Here is a 20,248-nt window from a genome sequence, read left to right on the forward strand (position 1 = left end):
TAATCACTCCATTGGATTGGACCTCGACTTCGTGATCCCTTATAGAACTTGAATGTTTTTCTTCTTTCTCTGGTCTGCCAACACGATGCCAACATTAACTTCCACGAGGCACACATCACATTACTCGACTAGGTCACTTCCAATCTCGTTCGCGGACAGCCGGCCCGGCATCGACCCATGCTTTTAAATATCGTCATGCTCTAAGCTAATTTGGGGTTACGGTTTCTCCGCATTTCCATCGACCGTGATGCAGACGTTCACTCTTGAACAAGTCGCCCAGCATACCACCACCGGGTGTGTTTCATATCACGTTTCATAAGTAACAATCATAATCATTCTCATATTTTCAGCTCCTGCTGGGTCCTCATCCAAAACAAAGTTTATGATGTGACCGACTTCCTCTTCGTGAGTTTCGTGAGTTTGTTGTGCGTGCGTTAAACTAACATGCACCAGGATCACCCCGGAGGGCCGAATGTCATCCTCAAATATGGAGGAAAGGATGCTACTGCTGCATACATACCTATCCATCCATCGGACGCTTTGGACAAAAACCTTGCTCCGGAAAGGCATCTTGGTACTTTAGACGACGAGTCAATAAATCGACTAAAGGAATCAGAGAATAACAAGGTTCAAACCAAAGATGAGTTGCGCGTTGAAGAAGCGCTCAAGAACAAACCACCGCTTCAGAGAATAGTCAATGTCGAGGATATGGAAGTAAGGTACTCAGGTATACTACCCTACCGCACTCTCATCACTGTAATCTGCAGGAGGTTGCGAAGAAAATCCTGTCATACAGGGCCATGGCTTACTATTCTTCAGCTGGGGACGACTCTATCAGTAAGCATGTGCTTTTATCTAGCTGAATTGCATTTTCAAGGTCATCAACCATACAGCGCACGTGGAGAATGGTCGCGCCTTCGGTCGCTTCTTTTTTCACCCTCGGGTTATGAAACCTGTGTCCCAATGTGACACCTCGACGACTATACTCGGTTTTAAGAGTACGATACCCGTGTACATCAGCGGTGCAGCGCTAGCCCGACTGGGCCACCCATTAGGCGAGGCCAATTTTACACGCGGTGCCTATAAGACCGGTATTATACAAATGGTGTCCACCAACTCTTCTCTCTCTTACGCAGAGATATCCGCTGCACGTGTTTCCCCAGATCAGCCTCTCTTCTTCCAATTATATAAACACGTTAGCGATGCCACTGCCGAGAAACGCGTAAGAGATATTGAAGGATTAGGCTACAAGGCAATTTTCTTGACAGTCGATGCCCTGGTTCCTGGTAACCGCGAGTTGGACATCAGAGTACCACATTATCTCGAGGACTTGGAGAACCAAGGTCTCCCCACTCAGAGAAAGCCGGATGAGGACGAAGGCGAGACTGACCGACTTGGTACCGCTGGCGGACTTGTCATAAAGAACGATGCTGACATGACATGGGAAAAGGTGAGTTGTAGTTCAGCTCACGAGACGCCATGGACAACTTCCTCTGCAGACAATACCATGGATACGGAGCATTACGAAATTACCCATCGTCATTAAAGGTTTGTGCATTCACACCCTCGTTTATCGCTGTATCTCATTCCTGTTTCAGGTATTCAGTGTGTTCAGGTTGGTGGATATGACTCCTCGTATAAAGACCCCAGATGGTGACAGAAGCTACCAGGATGCCGTTCTGGCCTGTGAAGCTGGTTGTGAAGGTATTGTGCTATCGAATCACGGAGGTATGCCGCGTCTGATCATTTCTTGGAATCACTGAAGTTGACGCTATAAACAAGGTCGTCAATTGGAGTACTCTCTACCACCAATTGAGTTGTTGTACAGAATACGACAACAGCGCCCTGACGTATTTGAGAAGACTGAAGGCTGGTTGCCGATCATGATCGATATGTCACTTGAACTAATACACATCTTTGATAGTGTACATTGACGGAGGAATCCGCCGTGGAACCGATGTCGTTAAAGCACTATGTTTGGGTGCCAGAGCTGTCGGACTGGGACGCGCGTTCCTCTACGCCCAGAGTGTAAGTTGTTTCTATTCAATCGCATGTGAGTAATGTCTAACTAGCATACGTGAAGGCATACGGCGAGGCTGGTGTAGTTCACGTGGCGCGTATCCTTGAACGCGAAATCCGCTTTGGCATGCAGTCGCTCGGTGTCCGAAGCATCAGTGAACTCGTGCCGCAGATGGTGAGTACTAGTTGTACACTTGCTTACGTCTGTTGAATGACTTCCCTTGCAGGTTGAACGTGTTGACTGGCAGCCAGTCACCCGTGCGAAGCTGTAGATGATAGATGGTTGCAGTCCTGAGCTACAACATCAACATCTTGCTGTATCATATGCGCACGCCTATCGTGTACTTATACCTTGCATTTATATGAGATCACTGTCTTCTAGACATTCACCGATTGGACACAACATCGCTAAGTAATACTACCAACAAAAGCTGCTACTTCACAATTGGGGAGATGTTCTGAATTTGAATCATGCAAAGCCAGCGGATCAACACAGTTGTCCTGACTGTCTGGTCCCATGGCTGACAATATGAACTGGCTTACTTTGTTCAGACGCATAAAACGGTGATGCGCCTGCAACCGATGGCTCGGCTCCCCCGCTCACCTTAAGTTAGGTTTTCAAATTGTGACCAAACAGGAAGGTGACTAGTCATGTGACCGCGACATCAATGTTCGACTTATGCCTCGTGCGCGTTTTCGGCTCTCTTTACACCAATACTATCTCTTACTGGCGTTTGTCGCGATCTTAAACATTACTGAAACACTCCTTGCAGGTCAACAGATAAAGAATGGGCTTCTGTCGGAGGTGCGGGAATATTGTCATAGGAGAACGGTGTAAATGTGGTGGCACAGCAGTTGGTTTGTCCCATTTTCTTGTACCAGTCAACTCATATCAAACGAGGTGTCAGCCCCCGTAGTACAATGGGCAACTTCCAAAGAGCCTGCTGCAGACAGATGGTCTCAGACTTACGTTTCTCGTGAGAGGTCTCCGATTCGACCTCCCAGCCGCGCACAACCATTCAACTCCGACTCTACCTTTCCGACCGCCAGCGAAAGTGTTATCCCAGATGCCTCGTCTTCACCCCTGGAACGTCTACCTCGAAAGTACTCAGCAATCGATATATCTTCTCCTTTCGGAAACCGCACCTCTGTACACATTGGATCAAGTACATCGCGGCCTGCCTCACCGCTGAAGCACTCAGTGTCGTTAAGCAACATCCATCACGAAGCCCCTCCATCACCAACAACTATCTCCGCTGCTGCAGGAGTCCTTCCTTCCCCATACACACCCGAACTTTCCAAAGCTTATGGGTCAGTCCTTCAGCCCAAAGAATCCCTTGCATCCTACTGCTGCGCTATCTGCTCCGCTGAATTCCCACCAGACGCGACCATATACCCAGACCCTTCTGCTCCCGCAATAGAAACAGACCGATTCCTGTGTCGACAATGCTTCGTCAAGCACGGTGGATCCAAAGGCGACTGCCCTTCGTGTGATCGTCCAGTGCTCATTGTGAAGAGCGAGGGTGGTTTCGTGGAAACGTCAGGCCGTGTTTGGCACAAAAGATGCTTTCGCTGTGACGGGTGTCACAAAAACATTGGCGATGCTCCTATGGTCGACCTACTAGGTCGACCATCCTGCGCAGACTGTTTCGAAAGTTGCTTGCAGAGGGACAATACGCCTTCCAAACCTCACCAATCTCCAGGAATAGAAAGAATAGAGCGAAGTCACGTAGGCCGCTTCCGCAGAGACTCGACAAGTTGGCAAGGAAGCCCTGCAATCGATGAACTAGAACAGCGACTTGGAATCATGAAGAGTAGAGAAGGTAGCCCTGTGATGGAAGAGCTCACGGCACGTTTAAATGCAGTGCTCAATCGCACACCTTCCAAAGATGCATCTCCGACACCAAGTGCCCTTGGTGCCTCAATGTCGCGTTATACCAATACAAATTATCGGGGAGAAAGTCCTATTCCTGGTCGTATTTCGGAGAGGAAGTTGCCCCAAACATTTTCTCCAATGGGGTCGCTCTCCTCTGCTTTCGACAGTGTCGACTCAAGCAACAGCTCTCCGCGAACTGATTTTTGGCAGACCAGAAGTCTCGACGCTGGTGAACGTAGGGCGATACCTAGCACAACCATTCGCGAACGGGTCGAGACTCCAGAGATGAATGGATCTAGTCCCTCGTCAGGGCGACCCTCTGCTGAAGCAATTGAAGAGATGAAGAGCCGATTTTTGCCACAATCACCTTCGTCACCTGGCTCACGCACAAATGCGAGCATCGCATGTTCCTCGTCTTCGCCTTCCTTCTACAATAATTCACCTGTAGGCAAACCCCTGGAGGGATCGCGAATCCCGCTCTCGAGACGGTCTCGCGGTTCTCCAGCACTTCGTAGTGTAGCAAGCACTTCAAGCTTGTCATCTCCGCGCCTTTCCTGGGCTCCGTCTACACCGGAATTGATGTCCGATATGTCAGACATTACGACAGAGGCTTCATCTCCATCTTCCCCCCTGCCCTTTAGTCCACCAGCGCGCCATGTCGGCATCTTCGGCAATGGTAATACGCTGTATTCGCCCGACAAACCCAGTGACTCTGTTGAGTCAGAACATGACACTCGAGAGGTTAATTCAACGACGACACCTAAACCAGCCGAACAGGCACTCAATCGACTTTCTATTTCCGCTACTATCCTAACACCTGATTCGCTGTGCGCGAAGTGTGGGGGGTCCCTTTCCACAAGCAGAACAGCAGGCCGGTTTGTCACCGTCCCTGACGCTAATACTACAGGGCCACCGAAGACATATCACCCCGAGTGTTTCAGATGCGTGATGTGCGATGGCCCCTTTAAGGTGTCTGGGATCGGCCAAGCAGTCTTTGCCAGAGGGGAAGGAGGGGCTTGTCATGTGGAAGTCAGTCTCATGCGTTCACTCATTTACTTGAACTATCGACTCACCAGTTGCAGTGCACCCCTCATGAGAAGGCTCGGGTCAGATCCACATCTGTTTCAGGTTCGATCACATCTGCATTCCCTTTGTTGCCCTCGCCACCCTCGCCGTCAGAATTACGTAGGGGCATCGAGCGGCCGACGGCATCGAGTGCCGCAAAGACCGTCACTCGAGCCTCAATGGCAGCCATTACCACTCCCTACTCATCATCTCGTCTGGAAAGATCAGCACCTAGGCCGTCTGCACCTGCAGTACCCACCACGCCCCCTCGTTTTGGCAGCTCGACGACATGCCCGGCATGTTCCAAATCCGTCTCTCCTATGGAGATGGGTGTAGTGCCTGGTCCTCAAGGTTCTAGATGGCATGGGTCCTGTCTTGTGTGTGGCGGTAAGGGAGCGAACAAAGGGCGACGTGACAAATCACAACCTGGTTGTGGCAAGAAGCTGGACTCTGCTGCGAAACGGGATATTGATGGAGGTGTTTGGTGTAGGGAATGCCTTGTAAGTCCACGCGATGTTCATCTTCAAATCTAATATATCATAACGTCATCGACAACCAGCTTCTGCTTCCCCTGGATCTGAGAAACCCTCAAGCAGACTCGCCCATCAAACCACTTGTGGTATCACTGACGGGTCGCAGCGTAGGCGGTGGCACTTCCACATCTAGAGCTGTTCAGCCTCAGTTCACAGGTACCACCATCGCCCGTCAGTTTACTGGGTTGCGTGGCGGTGACGCAGCGCTTGCGAGACAATTGACCGGTGGTGGCTTAAGTCCGACGAAACAGTTGGGCACTGCTACGCCTCGGCCCAGACCCAAGAGCGTAATTGGCATGAGAAGTGGAAAGAGCGTAGATGAGGGTCGGGGGATGTTCCTAGTTCGGCAAATGACCAATGGAGGAAATTCGTTTGGTGTATAAACTGTTTAGACTCTTCTGGACTCAAAGGACGATTATTGGAATCTATGACATGATATGTACTTTGATAACAATAGTACCGCGTGGCTCACATGAAATGAGAATGGATTACGGGCCCAGAGCGTGAAGTGTACGATCGATTATAAGAAATGAAGCTCGACCACGACCAAGTCATACTGATGTCTCCAGCAAGCCATGGGTCCCGATCAGGGCACTGCATCAGATACCAGCTGAGTTAGTACTATAGTTTATATTTACATATATACATATATACCAGAGAAGTCGAATGGTGCAGCAGGCTACTGTAACGTCAGAACCATTCTCAAGGACGTGATTAGTTGACGGTTACAATTAATCTTAAAATTTGCGAGAACCTCCGGGAAATGGTAACTCGGATCTCTGGGACTTGAGCTTGAAGGTCGAGCGGAGTATGAACTGTTATTTGTGAGACTGACGGCAGCTGACTAGCGCTGACTCAGACCTCGTCACATGCTTGATTCCGCCTTAGTGCTCAAGCGCTCATCCGACTCGACTGTGCTCCGTCGCGCCCTTCGCGAGTGCAGCAGTTAGCAATCAGTCGCCCGATCGACGCGAGCCATAGCTGTAACCATCGATGATAAGTAGAGAAGAACTCGTGAAAGGACGAGTCGTGGCGTACAGAAGGATGTATCATGATGTTGGCAGGAAAAAGATATGTACAGGTGTTGGGTGGGCGGCCAACATTCCAACGATGAGGGAAGGAACAGCTTCTCCATTCCACCAACCCAGGAATGATTAATGATTCCTCTGCACAGGTCACTTGTGACTGTGCATGATACCGGTGCCCAAACAAATGATGCATACTTGCAAATTTTGCAGATCAGTGAAGCACGGTACCATGTCTTGTTCTTGCTGATGGGTGTTGCTGATTTAAATGCCACTGCGCAGCCGGGTCGCATAACTGCACTAGTACTATGATGACTGGTTCTCTCGATCATTTTATGTCAGGGAGGTGATGTGGTGATAGATGATTATTAGGCAAAAGAACGTGATGCTGGGCACATGACACGATGTCTATGATGGAATACTCGTTCCTTTTCCGTTGCTACAAACGTTAGACCTTACTAAAGATCGGTGGAAGTTCCCGTCAGGACCCATGAGAACACCTATGGAACCCAGCGGACGGCGCCCTTGTCTGGACTCTGACCCAGGTCAGTGCCGTGTCTTGATTCTTTTAGCGATCTGTACTCAATTTTTGTTGTACCTTTAGCCCTGGTGAACCCTTTTCAGCTGGGTCATACACATCTGTTCCTCGGCGGACACTCTCGAGGTCCTCCATCCCTCCAAGTCGGTGCCCGTTCCTCGTAGTCTTCTTGTGGAACAACCTGGCAGCTTCCGCCAACCGAGGCAAACCAGCTGATACTAAGATGTGATGCCGGACTCAGATCCATAGGGATTCTTATGGGTCCTACCATACCTTTCAAATTTCAAAATTCGACTGGTGAGGCTCCGAAGCAAAATTTGGATATGCACGCATTACACCGTATGTGCTCCTCTTGTTTCCGATCGAAGTATTGTGTCATCAACATTGTCGTAAAACTAACTCAACTTCTAGGCTGAGAAGTGCATAACCCACCCTACTTACTGACTGACTGAGTATGGGAACTCAGATAAGCCAATGTGCTTACATCTATCGTCCCCTGTTACTTGTCTAAAAAATTTCGGTTCCCTGACGAGGTATGAGCAACCACCCTGAGGACCCCTGTGGAACCCAGTGCTTCAAGGCGCCAACTTCTGGGAACCGAGAATTTTTGAACGAGTGACAGGGTCAGGGAGAGATGTCGATATCTAGGGTAGTGGCTGCGGGCAAGCCCGAGAGTTATTTAAGGACGACAGTTTGTCCTTCTTATCTGTTTTCATATGCCCCTGCTAGATGCTGCTAGGTACCTTTATTTTCGTTGATGGTTGTCAGAAAACCTGACGGTAGACCATGCATGGTACCTAGAGTATCTTATTATGTAATGATAATTTTGTGTGACGGTTTAATATCGATCATAATTTCCCGATTAGCCTTTTGAAAGGTCACTGCATTTCGATCTTTGCGCGCCTTGTTACAGGTTACATGTTACACATGGCTGCGTTCCGAAATCTGTTAACCATACGTTCGTTGCTATTATCGTTGTCTCCCGTCGTCAAGCAAATGATTATTCTGCTCTAGGATCAGCGAGGCATCGGAGAGAAAAAAATAGAATGCGGCTTTATTATGCTTGTTTTTCGCTCCCCCCCTCGTGTCCTTAGAAGAGCTTCAGTGATCTTCCCAAGTAACGTTCCTTTTACTATTGGAGGCGCCATTTTGGATGCTTGATATCATCAGTCTTTGCTCAGCTTTGCTCGTACACTGCCAGCTGGTTTCCACACCAGCTCACTGCTTCATCTCTTTTTCTCGTCTAACTTCAGTCCTTCTACTAGTTCGCTGGGATCAACTGCGAAGAGGCTTGCCTCGACGCCATTTCATTCCTTTTGGGTCTTATCCGCTTCCATGTCCAGTGCGGTATTCGAGTTCTCGACATGCAGCTTGGGATATAGCTTCATCTCTTCTGCAGTGTCGAGCAACAATAACTGTGATGTGAGTCCAATGACCCATAGGTCATTCGCCAAGCTGATGAGGGCTTCAAGGTTGAATTCATATTATCTGACATACCCTTCATCTCAGTCGGAATGTTAGCTTGTGGAGCATCTGCATTATTTTTCGTCATCAGACCTTTCACGCTGTGAGTAGCAGCGGTATTTTCCTGACCGTCAAGAACTGACGCTTAATTCAGCGCTGTTGTTTCTCTTTATTTTTCAGTGTTGCTGTCTTTCGCAGCTGTTGTCATAGACCTGACTCGAATCCTCATTTATGCCTTGACTCAGGTCACTGTACAGCCATTAATCATAGCAAGGGAGGTTTTACTTGCCCTATCCCTCGGCCTACGTTTTCTGTGCTACTGGCTGTATGTCTCTGAGCCCCCTATCGGAGACCCCCGACCCCCTGCATGTCAGGATCGATGGAACAACTTTCTCACACTCGGCTCTCAGCACAACATCCACAGTGGTAGCTGGTCTCGGTGGGGTGTTTCGGGATTATATGCAAAGGTTGCTTTGTTGGCCACTATCCCTGCTATCACTGCTTTGCAAATCATTTGGCGCTTAATTCAACGATACCATGTTTATGGCGCGGTATATGCAGTAAATGTTACACTGGAGATCGTGGTCTCCTTGTTGCTTCTTATCAAGCTGCTAGTTAACACCATTTCAACCTCGTCGATTACCCGATCGCACACTTTCGGGGAATATGTGTTTCCCATTTTAGCGCTAATGTTTAATATTGGCATTTCCGTCGGGAACCTGATTCTCTGTAGGTTGAATGCTCATGCATGCGTTGCTTTACTGATTTCTTTTGTCAGTCGCATTCACAGAGTCAATACTCGGCCGACTTCTTCAAGCAGGAGAGCTCTACATCTTGATCGTCTTTATGATGATTCTCCAATTTTTCCATCACAAAAAGACCCCAGCTATTTCCAAGACCAGGGATTTGGCACTATTGAAAGTCGAATTGCCACACCGGGCTCGTGAATCAACATTCAGGCTATCCCCACCAGTGGTATCTACACCCAGAGTAATAACGCGTTCCAGTTCCGGAAATCAGAGCAGAAGTATAAACGCTGATGTCACCCGTCATTCTGTGCTTACTACCGTCCGTGCCCCATGGGTTCCTTGGAGGATGTCCCATGGCCAGTCGGACCAAGATGAGGAGAAAGCAAAGCTATGGGACCAGAGCGAAGCTGGGAAGGGGGCCCCCGATCTGCCTGCTGTGGGTCAAGGCAGTGCCGGAAATCAGAGTATGACTTCCGCCGCCCCTGTTACGGACAGGGTATCCACAGAATGGAGAGACATTGTAAATGATTCTGTTTCCAACTTCTCAAGATTATCCTTACTCGATGCCCAGTTTGCAAGCGCCGGATCTAGGAACAGCTCAATCAGCAGTGGTCAAATTTGGCATGCAGTTCGTGCAGACATACCCACCCGCCCTCATCCTCTGAAGCTGCGAACCGTGTCTCTTGCTGTTCCAACGACTGCAACATCCTCCGATGAAAATGGAGCCGCCGTTATCATGACTGCCCCTCCAGATCCTCCAGCTCAAAATTCGCCTATCTTCGCGATCAAGGGCTTTACTCCTCAACCTCCACAAGTTCCCAGCAGGCAAAGTTCGTCCAGTAGATCGCTCGAGGAACTGGTAGAATTGCAGAATGAACTAGATAAAACAATCGCAATGCTCCGATTATTTTCTCCGAGTTCTCCAATTTCCTACTCTTCGACCTCCACTTCTCCGACCTCCACTTCTCCAAGCTCCCCCTCATCATCAAGACGCGATTCGAATCAGGCTGAAGAACCACGTCAGTCATCCTCCACTGGCGCGCGGACGGTGTCCGACTTTTCTTTGAGCAACTTCCCCTCCCCACCATGGTTGGCTCCTTCTCTTCCTGCATCCTCACCGGCTGTCAAATTACGATCGAAGGAAGACCGTCAGGCCCGTCTTCGGTTAGGTCAAGACTCAATTTCTGATACTCTTGGACTTCCGCTGCCAAGAATTCCTGCAGCTTTGGAAGACATACCTAGGTCTCCTCGTTCTGACCTCGCGTCAGACTCTTCTTATCAAGAAGATAACGAGGTATTACCTGCGGACGCCGGACGACCTCATAGGTTCGATTCTGGGGGAACGCAGTACGAGATTACGTCTTTCATAGGCTGCAAGTCTTGATTCCTGGATTTTCTGAGCGATTTCTAAAATATTTGTTGTAGATCTAACAACTCCTGATAGCCACAGGAATGCGATGGTGTACAAGCCTTCAGATGTGTCCGGAGAGAGTGCGCCCAATCTTGACGTTGCTGAAAGCTACGGATCTCGAGAAGCTTTCCCTCATTTGCCCATATCGCCTTTCCATCCGTCGCCTTTGGGGGAGGCAAGACTAATGAGATTGCCATCATCTTCTGCAAGACATAGGAGATCGCAACTCTCAATGCAGATGGAGTTATCGCCTATCACAAATTCTGAGGAAGAAGCTTCAGATCCGGACCTAGAGTCAGCCGTGCCTCTAGTACAACGTGGGATGCGACCTCCAATACTTCCATCCACGACGATGACCTCCCCTCATGCCCAGTTGTCAAACGTCAGTGCTGGTATGCGGTCATCAAGAGGGTTGACTGGCCTCCCACGAAGACCACGGCTCGCACCAGATTTGAGTGCTTCAAGGCCACTATCCGAAGATATGCATATTCCTGGAGCATTTGAGCGATCACAATCAACACCATTAATTTTCCGTTCAGACGACGAATATTATTCGACAGGTACAAGATCATGGTAGCCATATTTATTTCTAAGGTTATGTTGAGTTTTGACCTTCGCTGGTCGGAGATGTTGACAGCTAAAGGCTTTATTCGTGATTCCTGTAAATATGTCGTCGGACTCTTTGTGGTGCACATCTCACTGTACTTGATCTGTGGACTGTTATGATAATAGTATCCTCAGCTTGCCATACAGAGTAGTAGCATGTTGTCCCATGGCAAAGAAGTATTTTCATGGATCGCTTTCCCATACGGCATGAGTGCACCGACCAATCACTCTCATGCGTCTGGTCTGGAGGGAGTGTTTACGTTGTGAGTGGAAACAGGACACCAGCTATATCCGTCCGATGAAACTATCAACAGGGGCCAAGCTGCAGATAAGCATGTAGGATCTGTCTAGGACCCAGCCAGATCTAGTCCCAAGACGGTAACAAATGGAAGTTTTGAAGAAACAGCGGGATGACAACATAAACAACAGGTTGCGAACGCAGATGCCCATCCAGATCTGGGTGCACGCGCTCGTGATGCACAAAACAATTGTCGTCCTGACTAGTGATATGAGTAAAGATAGGCTGGACCATGATAGGATATATGTACGAAACACAGTAACCCGGGTTTATATATATCGACCTCGTGGGGATGGTTGTTGCTGTTACACCAGGGGTGCAAAAGATGAGGGACCTCGTTAGACAATCTCCTGCCGTAATGTTCTCGTTGAAGTTTTGGTAGTTCCGAGGCGATAAAAGGTGTCGGTGGCAGGACCGAAGCAGGTGCACTCTGGTCAAAAGCGAAGGTGCATAAGTAACCTCCGGGTGATACCAACAATCATTGTATTCAACGAAGTCAGGTGTTAAAATTGTGGTGGATATTTCACGGGGGTTGCACGTATTTGCGACCGATCAAGGGGAACAAAATCGGCGAAACGTTAGTGATGAGAAACATGACAGGTAAAATGTATGACCCGCAGTCACATGCATCAGCAGTGGAAAAAGGGATGACCAGAATCTAAGCTTTGACGGTGATCTGTTGCAACACTGGCTCAGAACCATGATCATATACAGAATGACTCAACAAAAGTAGAGGCTCTGCCCGTCGCCCGATATCTGGCAGCTTCCCACTGAAATGGTAGGTTGATTTTTTTTTCTGCACTGCGGTCGATGAAAACTGCCATGTAACGTTCAGTAACACTCAGAATAACATAACAGTTCCAAGATACTAACGAACGAGTCGCAACCTGAGTAACATGCAACAGCAGTCGAAATATGTAGTCTCCAAGTCGATAGTATGGGGTAATTTCGTATTAACAATTGTTGGCCGCCGCGTTAGGTGTTTCTTCGGCCGGGCTTACTAATGATGTAATTGATTTAACCCTGACACAGCGTAAGGAGCAAGCTTGGAGCAAGCACCTCATTCTCCATACCTCATATATACCTCATTCTTTTCCCCTCGACGTTCTTGATACTCTACATGTCGAGCTTTCCCGATTACTATGCGCTGCTCAACGTTTCAAAGACGGCCACCGCTGAAGAGATCAGGCAGGCTTATAAAAGGGAATCACTCAGGTGCTTTGACAGTCATGACTAGTAGCACTTCTCTACTTAACCATTTAGCTTTGCAGGACTCATCCAGATAGATTTGCCAACGCCACTGAAACGGAGAAAAAGACGGCGACAGAGAAGTTTCAAGTTCATGCAACGTTTCTACTGCCCTAGAAAGCATGTTAACCTACCAAGCAGGCTGTAGCCGATGCCTACTATGTTCTATCGGATCCAGCGCGACGGAAAGAATATGATGTACTATTCTCCTCGAAGCGGGCTGGGGATAAAACCAGTGACCCCAAGGCGTCTTCGAGTTTCTTCACGCAATTTGCCAGCATGTTTGGAGGTGCAGGTGCAACACCAACTCAAGAGCCGAGACCTGATGCTGAGAACGTGTTTGCGGACGTATTTGAAGAGGTTCTACTTCCACTTTCTCAGCGCTGTATATTAGTTAACTATTGTATAGCTACTCCGTCCAGAGGTCGAACGTCACGCGCCATGGTGGTCATACATTGGCGCCGTTTGTGGTGGTGGTTGGTCATTCATCTTCTTTTACAATTCTCTCAATGAACCATTCATTCATTAGGAATGGGATTCATAGTCGCCAATCTGCCAGGTCTCATGATAGGCGCATATGCAGGTAACCGCGTCGGTGCGATACGTGATGCCAAAGGTAAGAGTGTTGCTGCGGTGTTCTCTGAACTCGGAGGTAGCCAGAAGGCCGAGGTAAGCACTGAATTCGTGGACTCTATTGTGCCGTCTGACGAGGTCTAACCAGATCTTACGCGCTTTAGCTGCGAAGGTGCTAGGTGCCACTATGCAATAAACACGTTATAGTATGCGTCGTACCTATGTTCTGCTCTATATTTATGTTTAGGAACCCCGGATCATGTACTTCATTAGGGCACTGTATCGTTAGATTGTTTTACCCTCAATTTCAAGCTGCCGTTAGCGCTGAATGTCGAACGTTGAACAGAGGTCTGCACTCCACATCGTTTGTAACATCAACCACTCCACTCCATTCCATCCACAATTATATAATCTTATGATGACCTTGAAGCTTCGTCCACCCGTGTGCGTCTCGCGTGCCAGGGCGCAAACTTCAAGCCCACCGCTCCCCTGCGCTTGCTGAAAATCGATTTCTATATTTTATTTTTGAAACACCTTTTCTGCATCTTGCTCCATCTCTTACAACATACTACCAAGTTCCCCATCTCAACAATGTAATGCGAAACTGCATCATCATGAGGTAGTGCGATGCGTTGTCAACAAATGTCCATTTAAATCCGTGGCTGATCCTCTGTGTGTCGAGGAAACCAAACTATTGCTCTCTGGCATTATTGTACCATCTCTAAACTTCGTACATGCTTTGTTTCATTGCTATCATGTACATGCACAAAATATGTCCACTCACTCGCAAGTGACCTGTACCCGCAATGCTCTGACCTGGGTGGGTACGGGTAGGCCTCTGAGAATTTTGGCATCCACGGGTTGGGTGTGGCCCACCGTATGGGTATAACCCGGGTCGATCGACCCATGTCAGCCCACAGCGTACCGTGCACAAAGACTTGGATGTTATTTTGTCAGCAAAGGATAGACGACAACAAATTGAATATTGCACAAAAAAAATCTGCTATAGTACTAGATGCAAACTCACAGAATTTCCTTTTACAAAAGGAGCCGCGCAGCGGCAAGCACTTGTGAACTCTAATTATATCAATGATCTCCAAGTCAATATTCAATATCCAACAAAACACAGTCTCGCGCCATGATAGCCAGATATATAACAGGCTAATTAAATTTGGAGGAGCTTTACAGATGAGTGGGGATTGTACATAAATACTCAGCTGTGGGTATGTAGTGCCCATGGTAAAATACCGAAACACTTTATGAAAGTCGTAGGTGCTTTTGGTTCTAGACCTTCGCGATTCTGACCTGATCGATTCTCCGCCCCTCGATCAAGCCGCCACACAACCTATCAACCATACTATGCGCCAGAGCACACACCGATGAACTATCGCGCCAGTGAGTTTTTTTGTCAAATGCAAACAACTTATTATACTCACACAACGCGGCTTATCAGGACAGCAATCATCTGCATGTGCGCAGAAAAAATTACACTGCTCACTGTCGGTGGCAGCATCAGTGGCAGATATTGAAGCGGCAGCAACAGCGAGGACAAAGGTGAAACGCATTGTTTGTGGGGATGTGACAATAGTCACGGTAGTGTGGGCCCAGATAAGTGTGAGGAAAAGTAGGAAGACAGCTTGCCTTTATGTGCTGCATAAGATTGATCTCGTAAAGGAATCTCTACCAGCAATTTGGCCTGGATGGCATGGAACGACGTATCATCCTGTAAAGCCAACCCGCAACAAGGACTGATAAGCTACATAGGTTGACGCGGTCGTGAGGTAGCACTACTCAAACTAACGGTCCGAAGTCCTGGAACTATGAAGAGGAAAGCGCTGGCAGGTCAGTACTCAGTAATAATATCGGCCTTGGTTCAGTTGTGCATGAGTACTTACAATGATTTGATCAACGTGCTTGCTTATTATGTAAGCGATTTGCGCACAATACGCCATGCGCGACGGTTTCGCACGATCGCAAATCCTGTATTAAGTCGGTGAAACCTATTTTGCAAGTACCCACTGGTGACTTGTCGATCACCCTACTACAGCAAAACGTTTATTGTCTTCATCTGGTGCTCGTCAGTGAGTGGACTCTGGAGTTCACTTGCAATAGCCTTCAGGCTCATTACTGGTTCGCCCCCCACTTCACAACCCTAAATCACAGGATCAGGAGCATGCCATCTTTCATCACTTTCAAGTTGTAACGGAGTCGCATTTGAATTATGGTTCATAAGAGGAGTACGTGGCACCTGTTCATGAAACATTCCTTGTTGCATGAATGGATGAACTTTTAGGACGCTCCGTACTCGAGGACGCCAATGATCTCGATGCCACCAACCATACAATAGACCCATCTCCTGATATCGTTTGTGCGCGTGAGTTCGTATCTGGTGAACATTTCTTTGCTGGGAAATAATAACGTGTCAAAAGCATGCATTGTCTTATCAGCATCCAAAAATAATGGCACAGTGGCAACCTCTAGCCAACCACGTGTGCCAGACAACCTGACTATTAGCCTGAGTTCGAGGCCGCCTCAGAAAAAATTGAAGCACAAGTCTGCAGCTCGCCGTCGCTCAAACACTGATTTGAGCACTTTCGTGAAACAGACAACCGTCAGCGGTCGTGCTACTCGAGCTTCGTTCGTCTCGGTGCCTAATACATCTCTTCGGTCTGCAACTAGTGTATCGCCTCGGATGTCATCACGGTTGGCAAAGAAGATCCATCCTTTTATTCTTACAAAAAGTCGAGACATCTATCCGTACTTAGCTTCCAAGGATTCCTTGGACTCGACCGAGTCATTGCGAGAGGAGCACGGTGGCACAGGGAGCTCAACACCTTCAGCATCTACTCTCAAGAAAAAGATGGGCTCTCCGCGTAACATCAATTTTGACGATGGCACAAAGGCTGCGCTCATGGAAGAGTGGGCAAATCTTCGCATGTCTCAAGGAACACTGCTATCAACTATGAATGCAAGTAAGGATACAACGACGCACCTCCACAGTAATCGTGGAAGTCAGGAACCCTGCAACGAAGCGCAGATCCCGTCCGGTGAAGTGGCTGAACCCGACAATCCACACCCCACTCCAACCAATGACCACATAAAACATCCTTCCTGCTCCCTGTCTAACCAAGTGGTTGAGCCGCTCCCAGACTCGGATGCCCCTGCTACAAATGAGTTACTATTCACTCCCCCGCTCCCGCTGGGTGAGGAATTTACTCTACATAATAGTTTGTCAGATTGTGACTTACGGTATCCGAGCTCGTCACCGGAGAATGTTCATGCAGCGATTGAGGGTACGGCTCCATCGCAGTATGTTAATGAGGGGACAACGGAAACAATAGCCCAGGCTTCACATACCCCTGTCATCGATTCTCTAGAGGTTGTGGACCAGCCCCTCCAACTACTTGCTACCGACAGTAAAACGGTGACGTTGCATCCCCCAAGTAGTCCTATACTCTCAAAGCTTGATATCCTCCCCGAGACCACGATTTCAGCTGGACCTGCGGCCTCTGTCAAACCTGCAGAATCCTCGGGTAGAGCTTCTCCCGTCGATATTCAACTTGTCGTCTCACCTCAAGCCGATATCGATGATATTGTTTTGGGTTTTCATATGCTGGACCTGCATGAGGTGCTTTCGCCATGGGTGCCAATGTCTCCCGCAGCACCATCTGTTTACGTCCCACCTGCTGTGCAGCACTTAATCGCTGGTATTTACCTCATTTGCATTATTTTTGACCTGAACTAACTGTTTGCGTCGACTAGCCATGAACCGTCAACTAGAAATCGAATGCCAGCCCGAAAACGAGCTGAAGAGCTTTATCTAGATGAAATGCGTAGGCGCATCAAGATGGAAGAAGTGGTTGATAGATTACAGAGGGAACGGGGACCAGATACGGGAGCAAGATGCATCTCCATCTCAACAACCTCCCTCATTGCATGCTTCACCGCGTGCGGCTTCGACGCACGCGAGCCCAGAAGAAGCTGGGCAGTGGGATGGTGGACCCAAACCAACATCCACTGATACCACTTATCCGGATGTTACGACGGAAGATTCTTGCGCCTGAGGCACCGAGTCATCTCGCTTTCGATCTGATTCTACTGCTGTATCTCTGCTTTGTCGCAACCTATACGAACTGGACAATGGATAGCGCAACGTTCTAGGCGATCTTTCATACGGATCTAAAGTTTCCATTAGTAGGATCTTAGTCGCGTTGAACCTGCATACCACTTATCCCCAAATAACAATTCAGATACATGATTGATAAAATACACTTTCGTCGATCATAAAATAAAAAGGGAGCATTCTACAGAACAATTGATTCACTTCAATGGCAAAGAAATCTGCAAGACCGTAACTGCGGTATCAGCGTGTGTGCATTGAGAAAAATATTGCTGTTAAAAAGAAATAGGGATTTTGGATTCGAGTCCAGACGGAGGTGCATGCGAATACTATCATATGGAAATGAGGCATAATCAAAGACTTTTGAAAGATGAGATCTTGATAATTGTGGTTGTAGGGTCTGATGCGTCATCTAGTGCCACAGCTCGCCCACTTGAGAGTCTATCATGACAGAAGGGATATCACGAAGGGCATCGTAGTCGCCTAAACCTGCTGCACCGTTGGCTATTGCCAGACTAAGAGCCGCAATGGCCTTTTCAGTCCGCGAGGCAGAGGAGTTCAGAGACACATCTTCTTGGCTGGATGCAAAGGATGCGGCGGTGGGATGAGACGATAGAAAGATCGAATTTTGCATAGGACTGGAACGTGGTACCTCAAAGGAACGAGCTGGAGAGCTGAATGAAGGGCCAGATAGAGGTGGACTAAATGCCGTGGTATAAGCAGAATATTTATATGCTGGAGATGATGATGTTGAATGCAATGTGTCAGGGGGAAATGTGCTGTTAAAGGAGCGGCGGGAAAGATTGTCTGCATCGTCGTTGGAGGACGAAGAACGGGTGGATGCTTGATCCACATATTCTAATAAAGGACTAGACTGCATCTCGTCATCGTCCATGTCCACGGGCCCAAGGCTTGATGCTCGCTTTTGACGGGGGATGGGGAGACCGCAAAGCTCTCCCGAGTATATTTGGATATCATCCTCGTCACTATCAGAGCTGTTAGACCTCCTGACAGATCTGGTCACGGGGACACTAGGGGAATGCCGCTTCTTGCTTCTTTGTCTGTCGACGGTTCTAGCGCGCTTGTATATACCCGATTTTGAACGGGAATGCTCAAAATCACGCATCCGTTTTACAAGGCCTTCCCCGCTTACGGCAATACTTCTGCGGAGTTCCCAAAATGCATCTGACCTGAGGCGAGTAGCATCAGCCTCGGAAATATCAGAATGCGAGTCCCGGATGCCGACAAGGTTTGTGGAGCTTGACTTCTCAGATACGGTTTCTCTAGGACTCGAGCGGCCAGGGAACAGGAGAAAATCTTCTGGGGTAGTAGCGAATAGTGGTGTGTGGGGAGCAGAAGAACTGAGTCCGGAACTGTGGCTATCCGTCGACGTCGGGGTAGATGACCCAGTGGTATATGTCAAGGAAGGGGGCTGAAAACACACAAGATAGTTAGTGACCCTAGGATAGACGCTAGATATGTCATCGGCACGAACAGATATATCTCTGCGGAGTCTCTTGCCCGTCCGCCAGAAGTCGAAATTACGTGTTTGGGGGGATGCGGAATCTGGAAGAGCAGGACTATTGCATGATGAGCGAACTCGTTTGCTTGCTGGACGCCATGAAACTTTCGGAACGGGCGAGGGCGAGGGCGAAGAAGCTGAGAGAGATCGTCGGTGATAATTAAATGTTGATGGAGACGACATGAACCTTGAAGGTGTGAAAGATTGAATGGGACTTCTTCGTCGATGCTGGCGGTGATGAGGCCCGAATAAACAATGAAAGGTGGTGGTGGTGGTAGGATGGCAAAAGACTCCTTGACGTTCCGCGTCGGTTCAATCAAATGACATATCAGCTTATATAACGTGTGTAGCCAAACCCTTAGTTTAGCCATCTCCAAGAATTGAATTCGAACACATCCAAACATCACCGTCTTACCTGCAGGTACCATCCTTCTCATTTCAAATAAGTAAGTACATTGTACCAGCTGGTCAGATACGAGATGTGGCGTTACAGCTCCGTTGTGCACTGACAGATGACTTGGACGTCCGCGTCAGGGATGGAAAAATACGTTCTCCCTCGGTTCAGTGGATTATCAGCCGGCTGCATGCTATCAATTTCGACCAATGACGTTGAAAGAATGGAGCCGGTATACTGCGCATCAATCTTAACATTCATAGATAAATCTTCCATGTTGTTCATTCGCTTCAACGACCTCAGGCTCCCAGAATTTGAAATACCCCAGATACCTTCCTCGAAGGTGCCTCGTGTTGGGCGCTTACCTTTGCCCTAGAAAGAACTTGCGATCACCAGGAACAACAACAATGTATGCATCGAGATGTGGGCGGCATCTGAGAAGGCGTGGATTCGTTACCATATGCGTTCAATGTATGTGAGCGGTCTTAGCAGTCCAGGTCAGGGTGACGTAGCGGTCATGCGTGCCCTTCAGGTACCTGCCAAAATATTCGGTAACACCCGCCAGGGAACCCCTGTCCAACGTTGCAACAAAGACAAAGACACGCATCTTCATTATAACCTTATTCTCGGAGCGGCTCACCTGGCGGCAATAACGGCGGAGATTGGTTTATATTCGCAAGTGCGCTCCAGGTGCATCGAGACTGCTATCAAACAATGCTCATGGAGTGAGAATGGCTCTTACTGCGGCGGGATCCAGGCCTAAAACTTTGGCCCAGCTCTAACTCGCTAATGCTGCGGCATTAGAAA

The 20,248-nt window shown here is 48.4% G+C and overlaps 6 protein-coding genes across 6 annotated transcripts; 5 read left to right on the forward strand and 1 right to left on the reverse strand.

Moving 5' to 3' along the window:
- The first annotated feature begins 33 nt into the window (after positions 1–33).
- On the forward strand, positions 34–2,464 carry F5891DRAFT_1073446 (FMN-dependent dehydrogenase-domain-containing protein). The gene is made up of 12 exons (XM_041363337.1): positions 34–294; positions 351–405; positions 454–714; positions 768–837; positions 894–1,450; positions 1,500–1,548; positions 1,599–1,615; positions 1,671–1,728; positions 1,783–1,869; positions 1,925–2,028; positions 2,084–2,194; positions 2,247–2,464. Exons 1-12 carry the CDS (start codon positions 248–250, stop codon positions 2,289–2,291), a joined length of 1,461 nt encoding a protein of 486 aa, XP_041217502.1. The 5' UTR covers positions 34–247; the 3' UTR covers positions 2,292–2,464.
- Positions 2,465–2,664: 200 nt separating this feature from the next.
- On the forward strand, positions 2,665–6,098 carry F5891DRAFT_1073454 (uncharacterized protein). The gene is made up of 4 exons (XM_041363338.1): positions 2,665–2,877; positions 2,928–4,924; positions 4,978–5,460; positions 5,520–6,098. Exons 1-4 carry the CDS (start codon positions 2,808–2,810, stop codon positions 5,874–5,876), a joined length of 2,907 nt encoding a protein of 968 aa, XP_041217503.1. The 5' UTR covers positions 2,665–2,807; the 3' UTR covers positions 5,877–6,098.
- A 2,293-nt stretch (positions 6,099–8,391) lies between these two features.
- F5891DRAFT_1198572 (uncharacterized protein) lies at positions 8,392–11,257 on the forward strand (the record flags this gene model as incomplete). The annotated part of the gene is made up of 5 exons (XM_041368649.1): positions 8,392–8,478; positions 8,529–8,623; positions 8,675–9,249; positions 9,299–10,616; positions 10,714–11,257. 5 exons carry the CDS (start codon positions 8,392–8,394, stop codon positions 11,255–11,257), a joined length of 2,619 nt encoding a protein of 872 aa, XP_041217504.1.
- Positions 11,258–12,609: 1,352 nt separating this feature from the next.
- On the forward strand, positions 12,610–13,734 carry F5891DRAFT_1073469 (DnaJ domain-containing protein). The gene is made up of 6 exons (XM_041363339.1): positions 12,610–12,799; positions 12,856–12,922; positions 12,974–13,192; positions 13,242–13,308; positions 13,362–13,501; positions 13,554–13,734. The coding sequence occupies exons 1-6, from the start codon at positions 12,705–12,707 to the stop codon at positions 13,599–13,601; spliced, it is 636 nt and encodes a 211-aa protein (XP_041217505.1). The 5' UTR covers positions 12,610–12,704; the 3' UTR covers positions 13,602–13,734.
- Positions 13,735–16,030: 2,296 nt separating this feature from the next.
- F5891DRAFT_1073481 (uncharacterized protein) lies at positions 16,031–17,679 on the forward strand. Its single transcript, XM_041363340.1, has 2 exons — positions 16,031–17,112; positions 17,243–17,679. Exons 1-2 carry the CDS (start codon positions 16,098–16,100, stop codon positions 17,467–17,469), a joined length of 1,242 nt encoding a protein of 413 aa, XP_041217506.1. The 5' UTR covers positions 16,031–16,097; the 3' UTR covers positions 17,470–17,679.
- Positions 17,680–19,445, reverse strand: F5891DRAFT_1073483 (uncharacterized protein). Its single transcript, XM_041363341.1, has one exon. The coding sequence runs from the start codon at positions 19,228–19,230 to the stop codon at positions 17,938–17,940; it is 1,293 nt and encodes a 430-aa protein (XP_041217507.1). The 5' UTR covers positions 19,231–19,445; the 3' UTR covers positions 17,680–17,937.
- Positions 19,446–20,248: the final 803 nt, after the last annotated feature.

Source organism: Suillus fuscotomentosus (genome assembly GCF_016647785.1).
Source record: "Suillus fuscotomentosus strain FC203 chromosome Unknown F5891scaffold_156, whole genome shotgun sequence".
In the NCBI taxonomy this organism is placed as follows: domain Eukaryota; kingdom Fungi; phylum Basidiomycota; class Agaricomycetes; order Boletales; family Suillaceae; genus Suillus; species Suillus fuscotomentosus.